The 14,089-nt window shown below is 39.9% G+C and overlaps 1 protein-coding gene across 1 annotated transcript; it reads right to left on the bottom strand.

The window, feature by feature from the left end:
• Nucleotides 1–3,758: 3,758 nt before the first annotated feature.
• Nucleotides 3,759–4,532, bottom strand: LOC139144394 (uncharacterized). The gene has a single exon (XM_070715099.1). It carries the CDS (start codon nt 4,530–4,532, stop codon nt 3,759–3,761), a length of 774 nt encoding a protein of 257 aa, XP_070571200.1.
• Nucleotides 4,533–14,089: the final 9,557 nt, after the last annotated feature.

The raw sequence follows: 14,089 nt of genomic DNA, 5'->3' as shown, positions 1-14,089 counted from the left end.
AGGTGTATAATACTGGCATTTCGATGGCAGCAATCTATATTGAGCTGCTTGATGCGGTGTTTGTTCGGTTGATGCTGTCCCAGTTTCGCTGAAGCTACCACCTCGATTGAAGTTTCATAGATGTAGACACAGAAACGTGATACCGCGCTGTTCAAGCTCTTTCTGTTCATAATTTACTGTATTTTTTGTTTTATTCTCACAACTCGCCATGAACAACATTTTGTAACAATAAGAATACAAATTGAATCCTTTGTTTGATTTGTGGGATTGATTGAATAGGCAGTGTGCCTTTGATGACATTAAGTTTGGGTGTTCTGTCTGAAAAAACGTCTGTGGCTGCGTTTATTTTGTTGCCCGGCACAACAGAGAGTCCACGCTGACTCCGTTTTCGCTGTATATCATGCTGCCATGCGCCATTCTGATTGGACGAGAGCTCATTCCACCGATGCTAAAATACTGTTTCAGCACTGATAGCGGTGGTAAAACGGCCCCTAAATCAACATTTTCGAAAATTGCCCGGTCGGTTCATTTGAACGTACCTATCTAAACCATTGACCCTAGGGAAAAACCGAAACAGTCCACTTTGTTTCAAAGACGGAAGACCGAATTTTGATACACAGATAAAGTGTGGTTCTGTAACTCACCTCTTGGTGTAAATAAGTTGGGATCGATGATGAAACACATCTCTGAAGCAGCATATTCGGGGTGTGATGCACACAAATATTAGGGCGACAACGCACCGTGCACTTTGCTCGATATTGCTAGAGTCAAGACGTGATATATTCCTACCGCTCTTTAAAATGAAGATAGTATTCGTTCATACACAAATAAATTGACACTTCCTCACAGTAACGGTATGTCAGATATTCTTTACCAAAGTTTGGGCTGTAACAGACCAGGGTGTCCTAAGGCTGCGTTCAAAAAAACGGTGGGGGAGGGGGGCTGGAGGAATTCGGGGGGATTCGAAAATTTTGGGGATAGTAGAGGGGGGACTTGAAATTTTTGGTTCCACATTTTCGAATTCCAAGTTTTTGTAGGTAATTTAATGAAAAATGAATACCATTTTATGTCATCAAAATGGTGTAATGTTAGTAATAATTTAACAGAATCTAGAACCATTTTGTCACATTTCATGACTTTTATCTCGAAAAAAATCTAAACATGTGATTTGTCGTTAAAAAACAAACTTGAGCCTCGTATAGGGCAGAAGCTGCAACTGTTAATGATTTCTGCAATATTTCTATGCAATATAACAACTGTAGTTTCTTGCTATCTCCCTACAGCATGCTGAAACACAAAATATTTAGTTTGTCGACAAAGCCTGTATATATAAATATAAATATGTATTTGGTGATAATATAATTGGAGTCCAGACTGACAGTCAGTAGTGTCAGTGATACAAATGTATGGAACACATACACAGGCTGTGATAGCAAGCTAAATACTGGACAGTTCAACATGCTGTAGGGAGTAGAACAAGAATGCAGTTGTATAAACGGAACAAAAATGTAGCTAAAATTATCAAAGTTAATACAGCTACTGCCTACGGGTAGTGCCACTAACATTAATGCTCTGCTACTGCAATGTCACTGTCACTGCATACCTGAACAGTGACAGAGATAGCTCTGACTCTGAGGTACATGGTAGTTGAAGAAGAGTTTGGGTCAAATGACGCTCATGACAGTGAAACATAATTGTACACAAGATCAGGCCAGAGAGGAACACATGCAAGAACACATAGAAATTTTTGAATTCTTTCATATGAGAATAATCAAATATTAGAGAAAAAAGATGTGGTCACCATGCTTGATTTTCTAAATTTTTACATTCTTGTAATAAAATGATACAGAAGTAAAACTTTGAACAGTAAATACTAAAACAAAATTAATATGTAACCAAATGAAATTATTTATTTTTAACCAAATTTGTAATTATTACACCCAGAATTTCAGAGATTAAAACATTGATTTGATGGAATATTTTAAGCTTCAAGTGTTGTCAATTTTGAGTAGCATCTAATTCATATATGTCTTGTAGTTTTGAACAATTTTTGGCAGGTCACTGTGCAATATGGCAATTAGCCAGAATTCACAATTTGCCTACTCTCTCATGATTGTCATTTTATGTGCTCTTCAGCAGGAGCAATTGACCTGGCCAGAGTTGGATTAACTCAAGTTAGCTTTAGACCAATAAATCTAAAAAAATCACTGATGCGTTTAAAGAACTTGCCAATGGGAAAAGTGCTAATAGAAAGTGCTAATACAGGTAATGTTGAACACCTGTGAGCGGAACGGCGCAATACGTGTTTAGTTTTTCTGCACAAACATTTTTTACAAATATGCAGGCCTGTTATAGTTGGGGGGACTTGAAAGAAATTACCATATCGAGAGGGGGCATTTGAAAATTTTTAGGGTACTTAGGGGAAATCTGAAAAAAAAATATATCAATCGAAATTCCTCCAGGCCCCCCCCCCTCATCGTTACTTGTGAACGCAGCCTAACGATGTAGACCAAGAGGTTCAAATAACAATGGGATGACTCCTGGTGACTGCGACGAAATTTAACATGAAATTTGACATCAAAAGTGTCAGCGTTCAGCTCTCGCTGAATCGAGCGACAAACTCTGCACAACTGTTCATCACAGTTGCAGTCATCGCAAGTCTGGATTACTTCAAAACTGCTTGTTTTCTGGTACAATTAACGTCCAAAATCTATCAAAAATAGAATCTGTAACTTCACTGTGCCACCTCCGAATGTCGCAACGGTGGACGTATAGAATGAGACAAATCTATTTTTAAGTATGCCAAAAAGCAAGGAGTATTATTATTATGTAAATTTACGAAAAAAAATTGTTACTTTTTTCTTTTGATTTGAACTCTTGACCTGTTTTCTTTGTGACTGCAGCATGTATTTTTTGACAAGTATACTGTATAGTGTTCGTGTTGCATGCGAATAAAATGCAATGTCGATATGGACGTGATGCGTATTTACCGTAAGATACTGCATGCCTGTACATAATCCAAATTTATAAAAAGCTAGGTCTCGGGCGCAGAATTTCCGACGTTCGATCTCTCGGACGCCCGTTTTCTGCATAAGTGGCTTAGAGTGATGAAAATACCCAAATAAGACAACAAAGACACGCAATAGACATCAAATCAGGTCCAATAATCGTTATCATTCAAGGTAACTAAGAAAGTTACCAGGTCCAAGGAACATATTGAAAATGACAAAGGCAATGGGGTCATCTTGAACCACAAAATAGTGGTGGTACCAGGTGTCCGGAATGGGTAAGCGTACCCTGCCAGCTAGCCGCACCCGTCAAGATTGACCCAAAGCGACAAATCCATTGTTTTTGGTGAATTCACCAAATTACTTTTATGAGTCAAAATTTGGTATGCTGTCACTCATCAATTGAGTAACAGACAGGTCATATTTTGATACAATAATAATAATATTTATTTCTTTAAAGCGCACTACACATGCGTCTCAGTGCGCTTTACACATTTAAAATTGATAAAATACCAGCAAAGCATGACAAACTAAAATGTTAAAACAATCAAATTAGGCTAAAAACATAAATGGTTAAAAATGATGAAAATTTCTGCAGAGTAAAAACAGTTAAAATACAAAAAAAAACATTATTAAAAATTATACAGAGTAAGTAGCAGAAAACGTAAAAAAATAAAAATAAAATAAAATAAAATAAATAAAATAAATCAAGCATCAGCGGTTCCGGTAAAATGGTGACCTTCCAAAACATTAGTAATAGTGCTTTGCAAAAAGGTGAGTCTTTAAAACGCGCTTAAAACAGTCAACGGAGCTGGCATTACAAATATCAGGATGCAATGAGTTCCATAGAGAAGGTGCGCATACAGAGAAAGCTCTCTGCCCATATGCCTTGTTGAACATTCCACGCGGTGGCACTAACCGTAACGAATTACTCGATCTGAGATCTCTGGTAGGGGTGTATATCTCGATCAGATCCATGAGATAAAGTGGAGCAGCACGATGAACTATTTTAAAGGTCGTCAACAAGATTTTGAATTTAATTCTAGCTTCTACGGGCAGCCAGTGTAGATCAATGAAAACAGGTGTGATATTATCAAATTTTCGAGTACGCGAGACAAGGCGAGCTGCAGCATTCTGAAGTGATTGAAGGCGTCCGAGCTGAAATTTCCCAACACCATACAAAAGGCTGTTGCAGTAATCCAGCTGAGAAGTTACAAATGCATGGACCATCTTTTCTGTGGTGGGTCTGTCCAACAATTGACGGATCTTGCCAATTCTTCGCAGTGCATAAAATCCATTCTTACAGATGTGGCTGATATGGTCTGACATCGAGCCGTCATGGGTAAGTTTCACACCGAGATTGCGAACTGTAGCAGAAGGGGCAATATCTGACTCGCCAATCCTTAGACTTGAGAGTTTCACTGCATCGGATCTGAGACGAGACGAAAACTGAACAACCTCTGTCTTCTCATCATTAAGTATAAGCATATTGAATTCATCCAGCAGCAGATTTCGTTGGCGCATACCTCGACAGAAACTCGAACTTCGTCAGGTCTGCTACACACAACATAAATCTGTGTATCATCTGCATACATCATATGATTAAAGCCATGCTGGACGATGATGTCTTCAAGTGGTGATGTGTACAGAGTAAAAAGAATCGGACCCAGAACTGAGCCTTGAGGAACACCATACTTCATATGTGTACTAGCTGATGCTGCAGAGCCGACTTTGACGCACTGGTTGCGATGGTTGAGATAAGACTTGAACCACGATAGAGCTGTACCTGTGACACCAAACCGAAATTGAAGTCTATGAAGTATCTCATGATCAACTGTGTCAAAAGCCGCCGACAAGTCCAGCATGATGAGGAGAACGTCATTTTTGTCGTTGAGAGCAAGCATGATGTCATTATGGACATGCAGAAGGGCAGTCTCTGTACTGTGATGAGCGCGATATGCGCTCTGGAACTTGAAAACAGAGAGTGATCACTGAGGTAACTGCTCAACTGCGATGCAACAATGCGCTCAAGAACTTTAGATAAGAATGGTAGATTTGATATCGGTCGATAACTCTTCAGGATGTTTGGGTTGAGGTCAGGTTTTTTGAGCAGTGGTCGGATGACGGCAGATTTAAAGTGACTGGGCACACTTCCAGATGACAGCGATTCATTGAAGAGATGAGCCAGGAATGGCGATAGAACACTGGCAAATTTCTTGATATAGTTCGCTGGCAGTACATCAAGATCACATGATTTCGGCGCTGCTCGTTGAACTAGGGTATTAACTTGGTCTGCAGACACATCACTGAAAGCTGGAAATGTATGGGATGGTAAAACGCAGTCACTGTCAACACTGACACTGGGTAAACCTTCGCGAAGTTTAGAGACTTTTGTGTTGAAGTAGTTCATGAATTCAGATGGAATTTCCTTCGATGGAATTTGCCAAGGTAGCTCTTTGGCGTGAATCGCCTTCGCATCAGTCAACTCAGCGATGATCTTGAACAGCCTCTTATTATCTGCCTCTTCAATGCGAGTCCTATGGTAGTCAGCCTTCAAATCATCACAGCGGCGAAAGTATTCATTCCGTCTTGTCAGGAAAATCTGACGATCAATCTCAAGGTTTGTGGCGCGATATTTTGTCTCCAGTCGTCGCACAGTTTTCCGTAGCAATAGTAGCTCTTCACAATACCATGGGGCTCTTACTTTATCAGTCACCACTTTATGCTTGATGGGGGCGAGAGTGTCTAATATGTCCGTGACTGAGTCGATGTAGAATTTTGATAGACGCTCAATGTTAATATCACGTGGATAGGTGTAAAACTTAGCAGCGATTTCATCTCGCAAGTCATCGGTGCTCATGTTACGGAAATTTCGCCGCGAGATCCTCACCTTACTGTTTGCAGGACGCTGAACGGTCAGACCGAACCGTACAAGACTGTGATCAGAGTTCATTGAATTAGTGATATTGACGGAGTGGAGAATTTGGTCTGCTGAACGTGTAATAACTAGGTCTAGGATGTGTCCCTTGTTATGTGTAGGCGAGAGAATGTATTGACGCAATCCCATAGAGTGCAGTAGGGTGGTAAACTTCACTGTATCGGGCGAGTTGCCGTCATCAAGATGAAAGTTGAAGTCACCAGCAATGACAAGATAGCCTGGTGACGTTACAGCAGATTCCAGTAGTGTGGAGAACTCGGTGAGAAAATCATTTGTAGTCGATCTGTTTTTCTTTGATTTCGGCGGGCGGTAGATGGTGATAATACGCATTATCTGACTTGATGATTGAATTTGATGTCAAGAGATTCAAAAGAATTGAATGAACCAGATTGTTTTTCTGTAACACGCAAATTGGAGCGAGCGATCAAAGCGACACCGCCGCCTCTTTGACTTGAGCGAGACTGGTGGTGAACATTGTAGCCACTGACCACTGAATGAAAATCGGCGATTACAGGGTCGGTTTGACTCTTGAGCCATGTTTCCGTTATGACTAAGATATCGAGATTATCTTCTATCAGAGTTGATGCAATGACGCCAATTTTTCCAGTCATTGAACGTGCATTGCAAAGGGCAGCATTCAGTTGCAATTTTTGAAAACATGTGGAGAACTTTGGAATTTTCAATAGCACCGTTTTTCTCTTCTTTGCAGCTGGTTGAATGGTACGATTTGTAACGAGAGTTTCAATGGCTTTAGGCTCACCGTATACAATATCTTGAACACATATCTGCTGAAGCACACTTGTTCGAACACTTTTCTGTAGTAGCCTGGAAGTCCGATCTGTAGTGACGATGGTCGAAATACGGTATACTGGTTTAGGATGTTTCCGTCCAGCTTTGCGTCCACGGGGTTTGGAAGTTTTGTACAGTGAAGAACAAAGGCTGTGATGTAATAGGAGAGTACGCGCTGCCATGTTGAACTGGTCACAAAGTGCGTCAGAAACTCCGTAGAACATCTCCGGATCTACCGTAGAACTTCTTAAATGATTTCACTAATCTACTTTCTGAGAACCCTTGCCTCACTAACTTTTGAGCTAATAGGCTGTGTCTAACTCGAAAGTCTTCATATGAATTGCATGCTCTACTGTATCTAAGAAGTTGTGAAATATACACACCATAAGCCGGAGATAATGGTATATTGCTCGACAAAAAGGGAGAGTTTATGATTTCAAAATTGAAATCGTCTCTTTTGTCATACAGCTTAGTATATAGTGTATTTTGTCTAATTTCAAACAATACGTCTAAGTAAGAAGCCGAGTCCACACTTTCAGTTGTTTCTTTTATTTCTAAATCATCTGGGTAGATGTGGTGTACATAATTGGATATACCAGGATTGTTTAAACTGATGAGATCATCGATATATCTGTAGGTGTTGTAAATCGCTTGGCAATCCTCTTACACCCAGATTTCTGAAGTGATTGTATGAACTCTGCTTCATACGAATACAAAATAAGTCTGCAAGAAGTGGGGCGCAGTTTGTGCCCATGGGAATGCCTATGGTTTGCCTGAATGTCATGCCAGCAAACTTGATAATATGTTGTCAATTAGGAAATATAGCATTTGAATCACCTCAACATCACTGTATTTGAGTTTGGCATCGCTGTTGTTGGTGAAATAGCCCAAGTTGCGCTTGATGGCAATGTATTCATACCTACGACTACCATTCTTGTAAAAGAAGGCTTTCTTTACGAGAGATGATAGCCTGTCTTTAAGTTTGTTATGTGGGATGGTTGTGTACAACGTTGAAAAATCAAATGTGTGGATTGAATTGTACATGTTTTTGTTATTTTGTAAAGTATGTAACAATTCTTTGGAGTTCTTTAATATCCACATTTGATTGACCCCACTAGTTTCATAAACTTTGTCACAATACCGTACCAAACCAGATTTAATGGTTGATAAAATGATGGTTAAAAGTTGTGACAAGCGTTTTGTTGTACACTTACTGGAACCAGCTATGAAACGTTGTTTATAAGGATTCTTATGGATCTTAGGAATCCAATATAAATTAGGTAATACCTTGTCATCTTGCGCTAACTTGATGCCAAACTCACTCAAAACTGTTGAATGGTTCTGCAATATTTCCTCTTCAGATAAGGTTGAAAGAGAATATGTTGTGCTATTCTCATCATCTGAGTTTATCTGAAGTTCGTTCTTTAAACATTGAATGTGATATTGCTTGCAGACAAAGATGATGTTGTTTGATGCTTTGTCTGCAGGCACAACAACATATTTATCGTGTAAAGCATCTAGACATTCCCGTACAGAAGGGTCATCAAAGGCAGATGTAGTGTTGATGACAGTATGGGAAGAACGAAGACGTGAAATGCGAGATTTTACCTTATCACGGACTGTGCGAAGCCAGTCCGAAAGACATCCAATGTCTTCGTCTTCGAGGGCAGCCCACTTCTTAGCATAAGCCTCAGCAGCATCCATGATTAACTTAAAGTTAAAGTTCCAGTTTATTTTGGGTGGCTCCCGATATTTTGGGCCAAACTGGAATAGCTGCAGAAGCTTAGGATGTGTAACTATCTTCATGTCACCTGTTATTATATGACCGTGAGGTTTGTAACAAAAGGGAGATGACATACAATCACAAGTACCATCATGAACATTGTTCTTAATATCAATTTCTTTCAAGACCCTATTGTAATTAAACAATTTCCTACCTATGGTCTTAGAATAGGTATAGGACACTATAGGAGGGTCTTGAAATGTAAAATAAGGTGGTACTTTGTCCATAACGTCCTTGTTGTGTAAGATATTGCTGATGTTAATCATGTCAATCCCTTTGTTAACAAACCTCAAGGGGAAAAACAATCTCTGCTGACTGTTGATGCTTTCTGTCCGAACAGGTTTGAATAGGCGATATTTGCCTATATCCATAATAATGGCGATTAACCGGTATTTCGGGCAGCAGAGGGTCGTAGATATTCATAACTTCAACAGTCAGGAGAAGTGATCTTAACTTCTGCAAGGAGCATGCAAACAATGCAGTTCTTACCTTGTGAACACCCAAAGGTTGATTTAACATGGGTAGTAGATAATGAACTGGGGATTACTGGTGTTATTGCTGTGTCGATGTCCATGACTTCGTCGTCTTCTCTGGTGAGAATTAAACAAACCCATGACATTGACAGTCTTCCCCTGGGGCTAGATAGGTTACCCACACCTAGTATGTTATCATTACAGCCATAAGGCATAGCTGTGCCAAGTTCAGTGATCCAGTGGTGTTCACGTTGTTTGCGATAACTCCTACTCAGTATTGAACTATTAGAAGGATGGTAAATTTTTTCTAATATTCTTATTTTCATGTTCAATACTGAGTGAAGAGGACCATTGAAGTGAGTGTAAAGGCGGGTTGGCAGATTGTTGTTAATGCCTGACCTATGCCCACACATCCTCTTAGAAAGTTTTTCCCCGGTCTCTCCGACATATATAAGATATAAGTTGATATAATATAATAACAATAGCCCCCTTCGCAGCCAGGTATACACTCGATTTTGGTACAATTCGCTCAATTTAGCACTCGCCTATCGGCTCGTGCTATATGTCGCGCATTGTACCAAAATCTCGTATATACCCTCCTGCGGCGGGGGTTATTGCTTACATATATTAAGGGAGAAAGGCTCCTTGGCGCAGCTGGAGCCTTGTTGGTCACGCTGTTTTTGGCTTTAGTGAAGGGGTCAACAAGCTTTTGAAATACTCAAATGGGGCAGTATGATTTTGAACGAGGACACTGACTCATATTGCATAAAATGCATCTTGCCAGCTAAAATAGCATCATTCCTTAAATTTAAAGTTTTCAGCGCTGGAGTCAAGTGTGTAACTTTACCTGACGTTAAAACGATATATAAGAAATATCTTGATTTTGCGAAATGAAAGTGTTTTTTTTCGCGTGCAAAACATCATAACAGCCACGAAGTTTATCATTGCACTGCAGTAATCGGCGCGCCCTTTGGATTCATAACATGTTTATATCAGAGATATCTGGATGTTTATAAGTGGATAGTTAGTTTTGATAAAACGAAATCATAATTATGAAATGTGCAATATATGTAAAGAGTGTCAAAAACCTGATGCTTTCATGCCAGGAAATGCCAAGAGGATTTGACCGATTAACCTCGCTGTTAATTTTATGCAGGAAATTACAATAACAATGATTGGTCGAATGACGAAGTGCCTTGAGGGTGGGATCGCCAGTGGTATAGGGGGAGGAGTACCTTCCCGATGGTGATAAGTGGTGCGGATTACCGTCGTCTAGGTGACTGGCGTATACGCGTGCCAAAAGACACCTATGGATGATTTCCCTTTGACCAGTCGGATGGCAGAGTTGCAAATACCTAGACTGAACTATTTTGTTTTTTGTGGGTGTCGGTGGTACTTTGACAATAAAAGTTAAGATGCACATATATTGAGTTTATTGACTTGTTTATGAGCGGCCAGTATTTCTAACAGCATAAATAATGTGCATTTGCCCTAGAAGAAATAAATAATTTCCAATAATACATCGCGAATGTAACCACATTTCTTAAGTTCGACGTACACTTAAGTGCCCCAAAAGAACCATGGAATCGCCCGACTTTCGATTAAAGAGATGAGTTTTGCCAAACCGCGTATACAGAAATTTCAAAGTGGCAGATGACTTTATTTTTAGAATCATAGACAGTATAGCGAGATGTAAAAAATGTGAAAGAGGCTCCCACCTAACCATTCTAAATGTTTTTGTGTCGAGTTTGTGTTTGATTCGGTACGAAAATGTGTTCCTACATTCTTATCCGATTATTTGTGTTAATGAAATGTTTGTTTCGCTTCGGATATTTGTAGGGAAGTTTGGATTAGTGTGTACGGTAATGTATTGTTTGTGTGGGGAAAGCTTATGGCGAGACACAGCCGGACCTATGGTGTTACAAAGTTGATAGAGTGGCCCTTTGACGCGTGCGTTTCGAAACCCGAGTGTGGTTTCTCATCAGTCGCAGTGTAGATTCCTTCCTTGGTTTATGTTTGTGAAAATTTATTTTAATGCATTTTAGTGGTCTTTCTCTTCGATTAGCGAGGCAAGTATATTTAATTTTTGGTCACGTTGTGAGTCTGTTTGGTGGTTCGGTTTGTTTGTTCTATGTTTCTTTACTTCAGTAAATTTTATTTGACTGGTGTGTCTTTCAGATTCTTGCGGAGGTTTGTGAATTTTTAGGCAATAAGTACCACTGCTGGGTACGGATTTTATGTTTATTGGATCATTGGATTTATTGTTTGGTTTGTTGTGTTTCGAATGAATTTTAAGGCTTTTGCCTAGTACTATTTTTCGGAGTTTCATAGTTTGAGCGATGATAGGTTCTTGTTGAATTTCGTGTTTTTTTGGGTAGTTCTCTTTTTGGAGTATTTGGTGGCCCTGAAAAGGGCCGCTTGGTATGGGTTTTTGTTAGCGCTTGGCGCGTTTGTTTTGGCGATGAGCCTAGCTTTTTTATGCTTCTTTTCGCCGATGTGCTTGGCGAGTAGGTGTTTGCTGCCTTCTTGTCACTGTGTGTGCGTACATGGACAGTCTGCATTGCCCTCGAATGTGGTCTCGATTTTGATCAAACTTACAATATAGGAGTATACATCAAAACTGATAAATGATTCATTTTTTCACATGGATTCACAAAAAGTTTCGCCCCGGTGTTCATTTTGGCCCAGGAATTCCATCTACCCACCCTTTGCAGAGTAGTAAGCTTATGGGGCAAGTAAACATGGATGCGCCGGTGCGATTCAACGATCAGCCTGTATATCGGATCGAAAGTCAATAATTTTGCGGCTCGGACTATGATTTTATAAGTTTATATAAAAAGTATAAGGCGCGGGGTATTATATATTGACTGATTACTGTAGCTATAGATAGGCTACATTCAGGACAGGCAGCGATGGGCAGTAATTAGTAGGCAAAACAGGTGGTCTTCACCGTGGGCAGAACTCGGTGCCATGATACTTAACATTAATAGTAAGCCTGTCACCTTAAAGGTATTACTGTAGGTGACACGAGGATGTCAAACGCACGATGGTACAAACAACACAACATGTGAAACGTACACATAGAAATACACGCGTTCCTGCGTTGTGCCCACCCGGGCCACGCGATTAAAATATGACTGATACTACTGGATAGTGTTAATTGGGTCGGTAAATAGTCAATTAATAGTTTAATTGACTACCTGGGTGATTGGCAGGTCGTATCCAACGACGTCATATTCAAAGCAGGCCAAAAGACAAAAGCTCCTAAAGATATTGACAGCTGGCAAGGGGTTACCATGAATACGTAATGAATCTTCACTACGCAGAAATCGCGTTGTCAAGCCCTTCTGAACCGGTCAAATCCTCTTGGCATTTCCCCTCATGTAACTGTTTCCTGTATGTAATCTTAGTCTGAGAAAACATCGTGCACTGATACTTCATAGTACATTCATAGAGTGACATATTTTTTGGAGATATTTTGAAAGACAATGAATTTTTTTTTCTTATCATTGATGCAGCCCAATTTTTTTAAATAATTGTCCAACATGGTGTTGCTTGGGCGTGATCTGCTTTGTTTTGACAACTGGTAGTGATATTTTTAATAAAGTGTCGAAAACCTGTCCTTCAAAAGGTAACAGGGAAAGTTAATATATCACAATAGCAATTACCGGTGTAGCTTTTAAAGTGTGGTTTCAAAGCACTGGTATTATGCATAATCACAGGAAATACATTTTTAAACCTATATCATCATGCAAAAAGAGATAAACTAATATCGTCTTAGTTTTCCATTTAGTAAGGGAAGCTGTAATTAATAACATTTCACTTCTTTGTTAGTTCCCGCGGACATAGTCCCGGGGGACTATTAGATTGGGTTCCGTCCGTCCGTGCGTCCGTGCGTCCGCAGCCGTAACTCAAAGATGCAAGACCCAATTTTATTCAAACGTGGTACAAGGACAAGGTACTCTGGGATACATATGCACGTCAATTTGGTGTGCGATACGATCTAATATGGCCGCCTGGTGGCCATTATGTTGCGATTTTTTTCATGTTCAGAGCCATTACTCAGACATGTACAGACTTGTTTTGTTCAAACTTGGCAACAGGACAATGTGCTATGACACACATAGGCATGCCAATTTTTGTTGCGATACGCCCCAATATAGCTGCCTGGTGGCCATTTTGTTGCGATTTTTTTATGTTTAGAGCCATTACTCAGACATGCCCAGACTAGTTTTGTTCAAATACAGTGTGCTATGACATACAAATGCATGCCAATTTTTGTTGCGATATGCCCCCAATATGGCCGTCTGGCGGCCATTTTGCCGTGTTTTTTTCGTGTCTGATTCTATTATGCAGACATGCCTGATCTGATTTTGTTCAAACTGTGCACAAGGACATTGTACTATGACATACATATGCATGTCAATTGTTGTTGTGAGACGCCCCCAATATGACCGTGTGGTGGCCATTTTGTTGCGTTTTTTTCAGGTCTGACTCTATAATGCAGACATGCCTGATCTGATTTTGTTCTAACTTGGCACAAGGACAATATACTACATACATATGCATGTCAATTTTGTTGTGATACGCCCCCAATATGGCCATCTGACGGCCATTTTGTCGTGTTTTTTTGCGTCTTTTGCGTTTTTTTGCACAGACATGCCTGATCTGATTTTTTTCAAACTTGGCACAAGGACAAGGTACTATGTCATACATGAGCATGTCAATTTTTGTTGTGATGCGCCCCCATCATGGCCGTCTGGCGGCCATTTTGTTGCATTTTTTTGCGTCTGACTCTATCATGCTAACATGCCTGATCTAATCTTGTTCAAACTTGGCAAAAGGACAATGTACTATGACATACATATGCCTGTCAATTTTTGTTGCAATACGCCCCAATATGGCCATCTGACGGCCATTTTTTGCATATTTTTTGTGTCTAACTCTATGTGTCTGACATGCCTGATCTGATTTCTTTCAAACTTGGCTCAAGGACAAGGTACTATACAATAATTTCTGTACTATTGTAACTTTCATTCTCGTCTCTATGTAAGTGTGAGTTTGGGAGGTGGGTAGTGTGCATTAATTTTATTTTTTT

The sequence above is a fragment of the Ptychodera flava genome, chromosome 1 (assembly GCF_041260155.1).
Source record: "Ptychodera flava strain L36383 chromosome 1, AS_Pfla_20210202, whole genome shotgun sequence".
Classification (NCBI taxonomy): domain Eukaryota; kingdom Metazoa; phylum Hemichordata; class Enteropneusta; family Ptychoderidae; genus Ptychodera; species Ptychodera flava.
The sequence above is the reverse complement of the archived record's forward strand: the minus strand, read 5'-3'. Positions and strand labels throughout refer to the sequence as shown.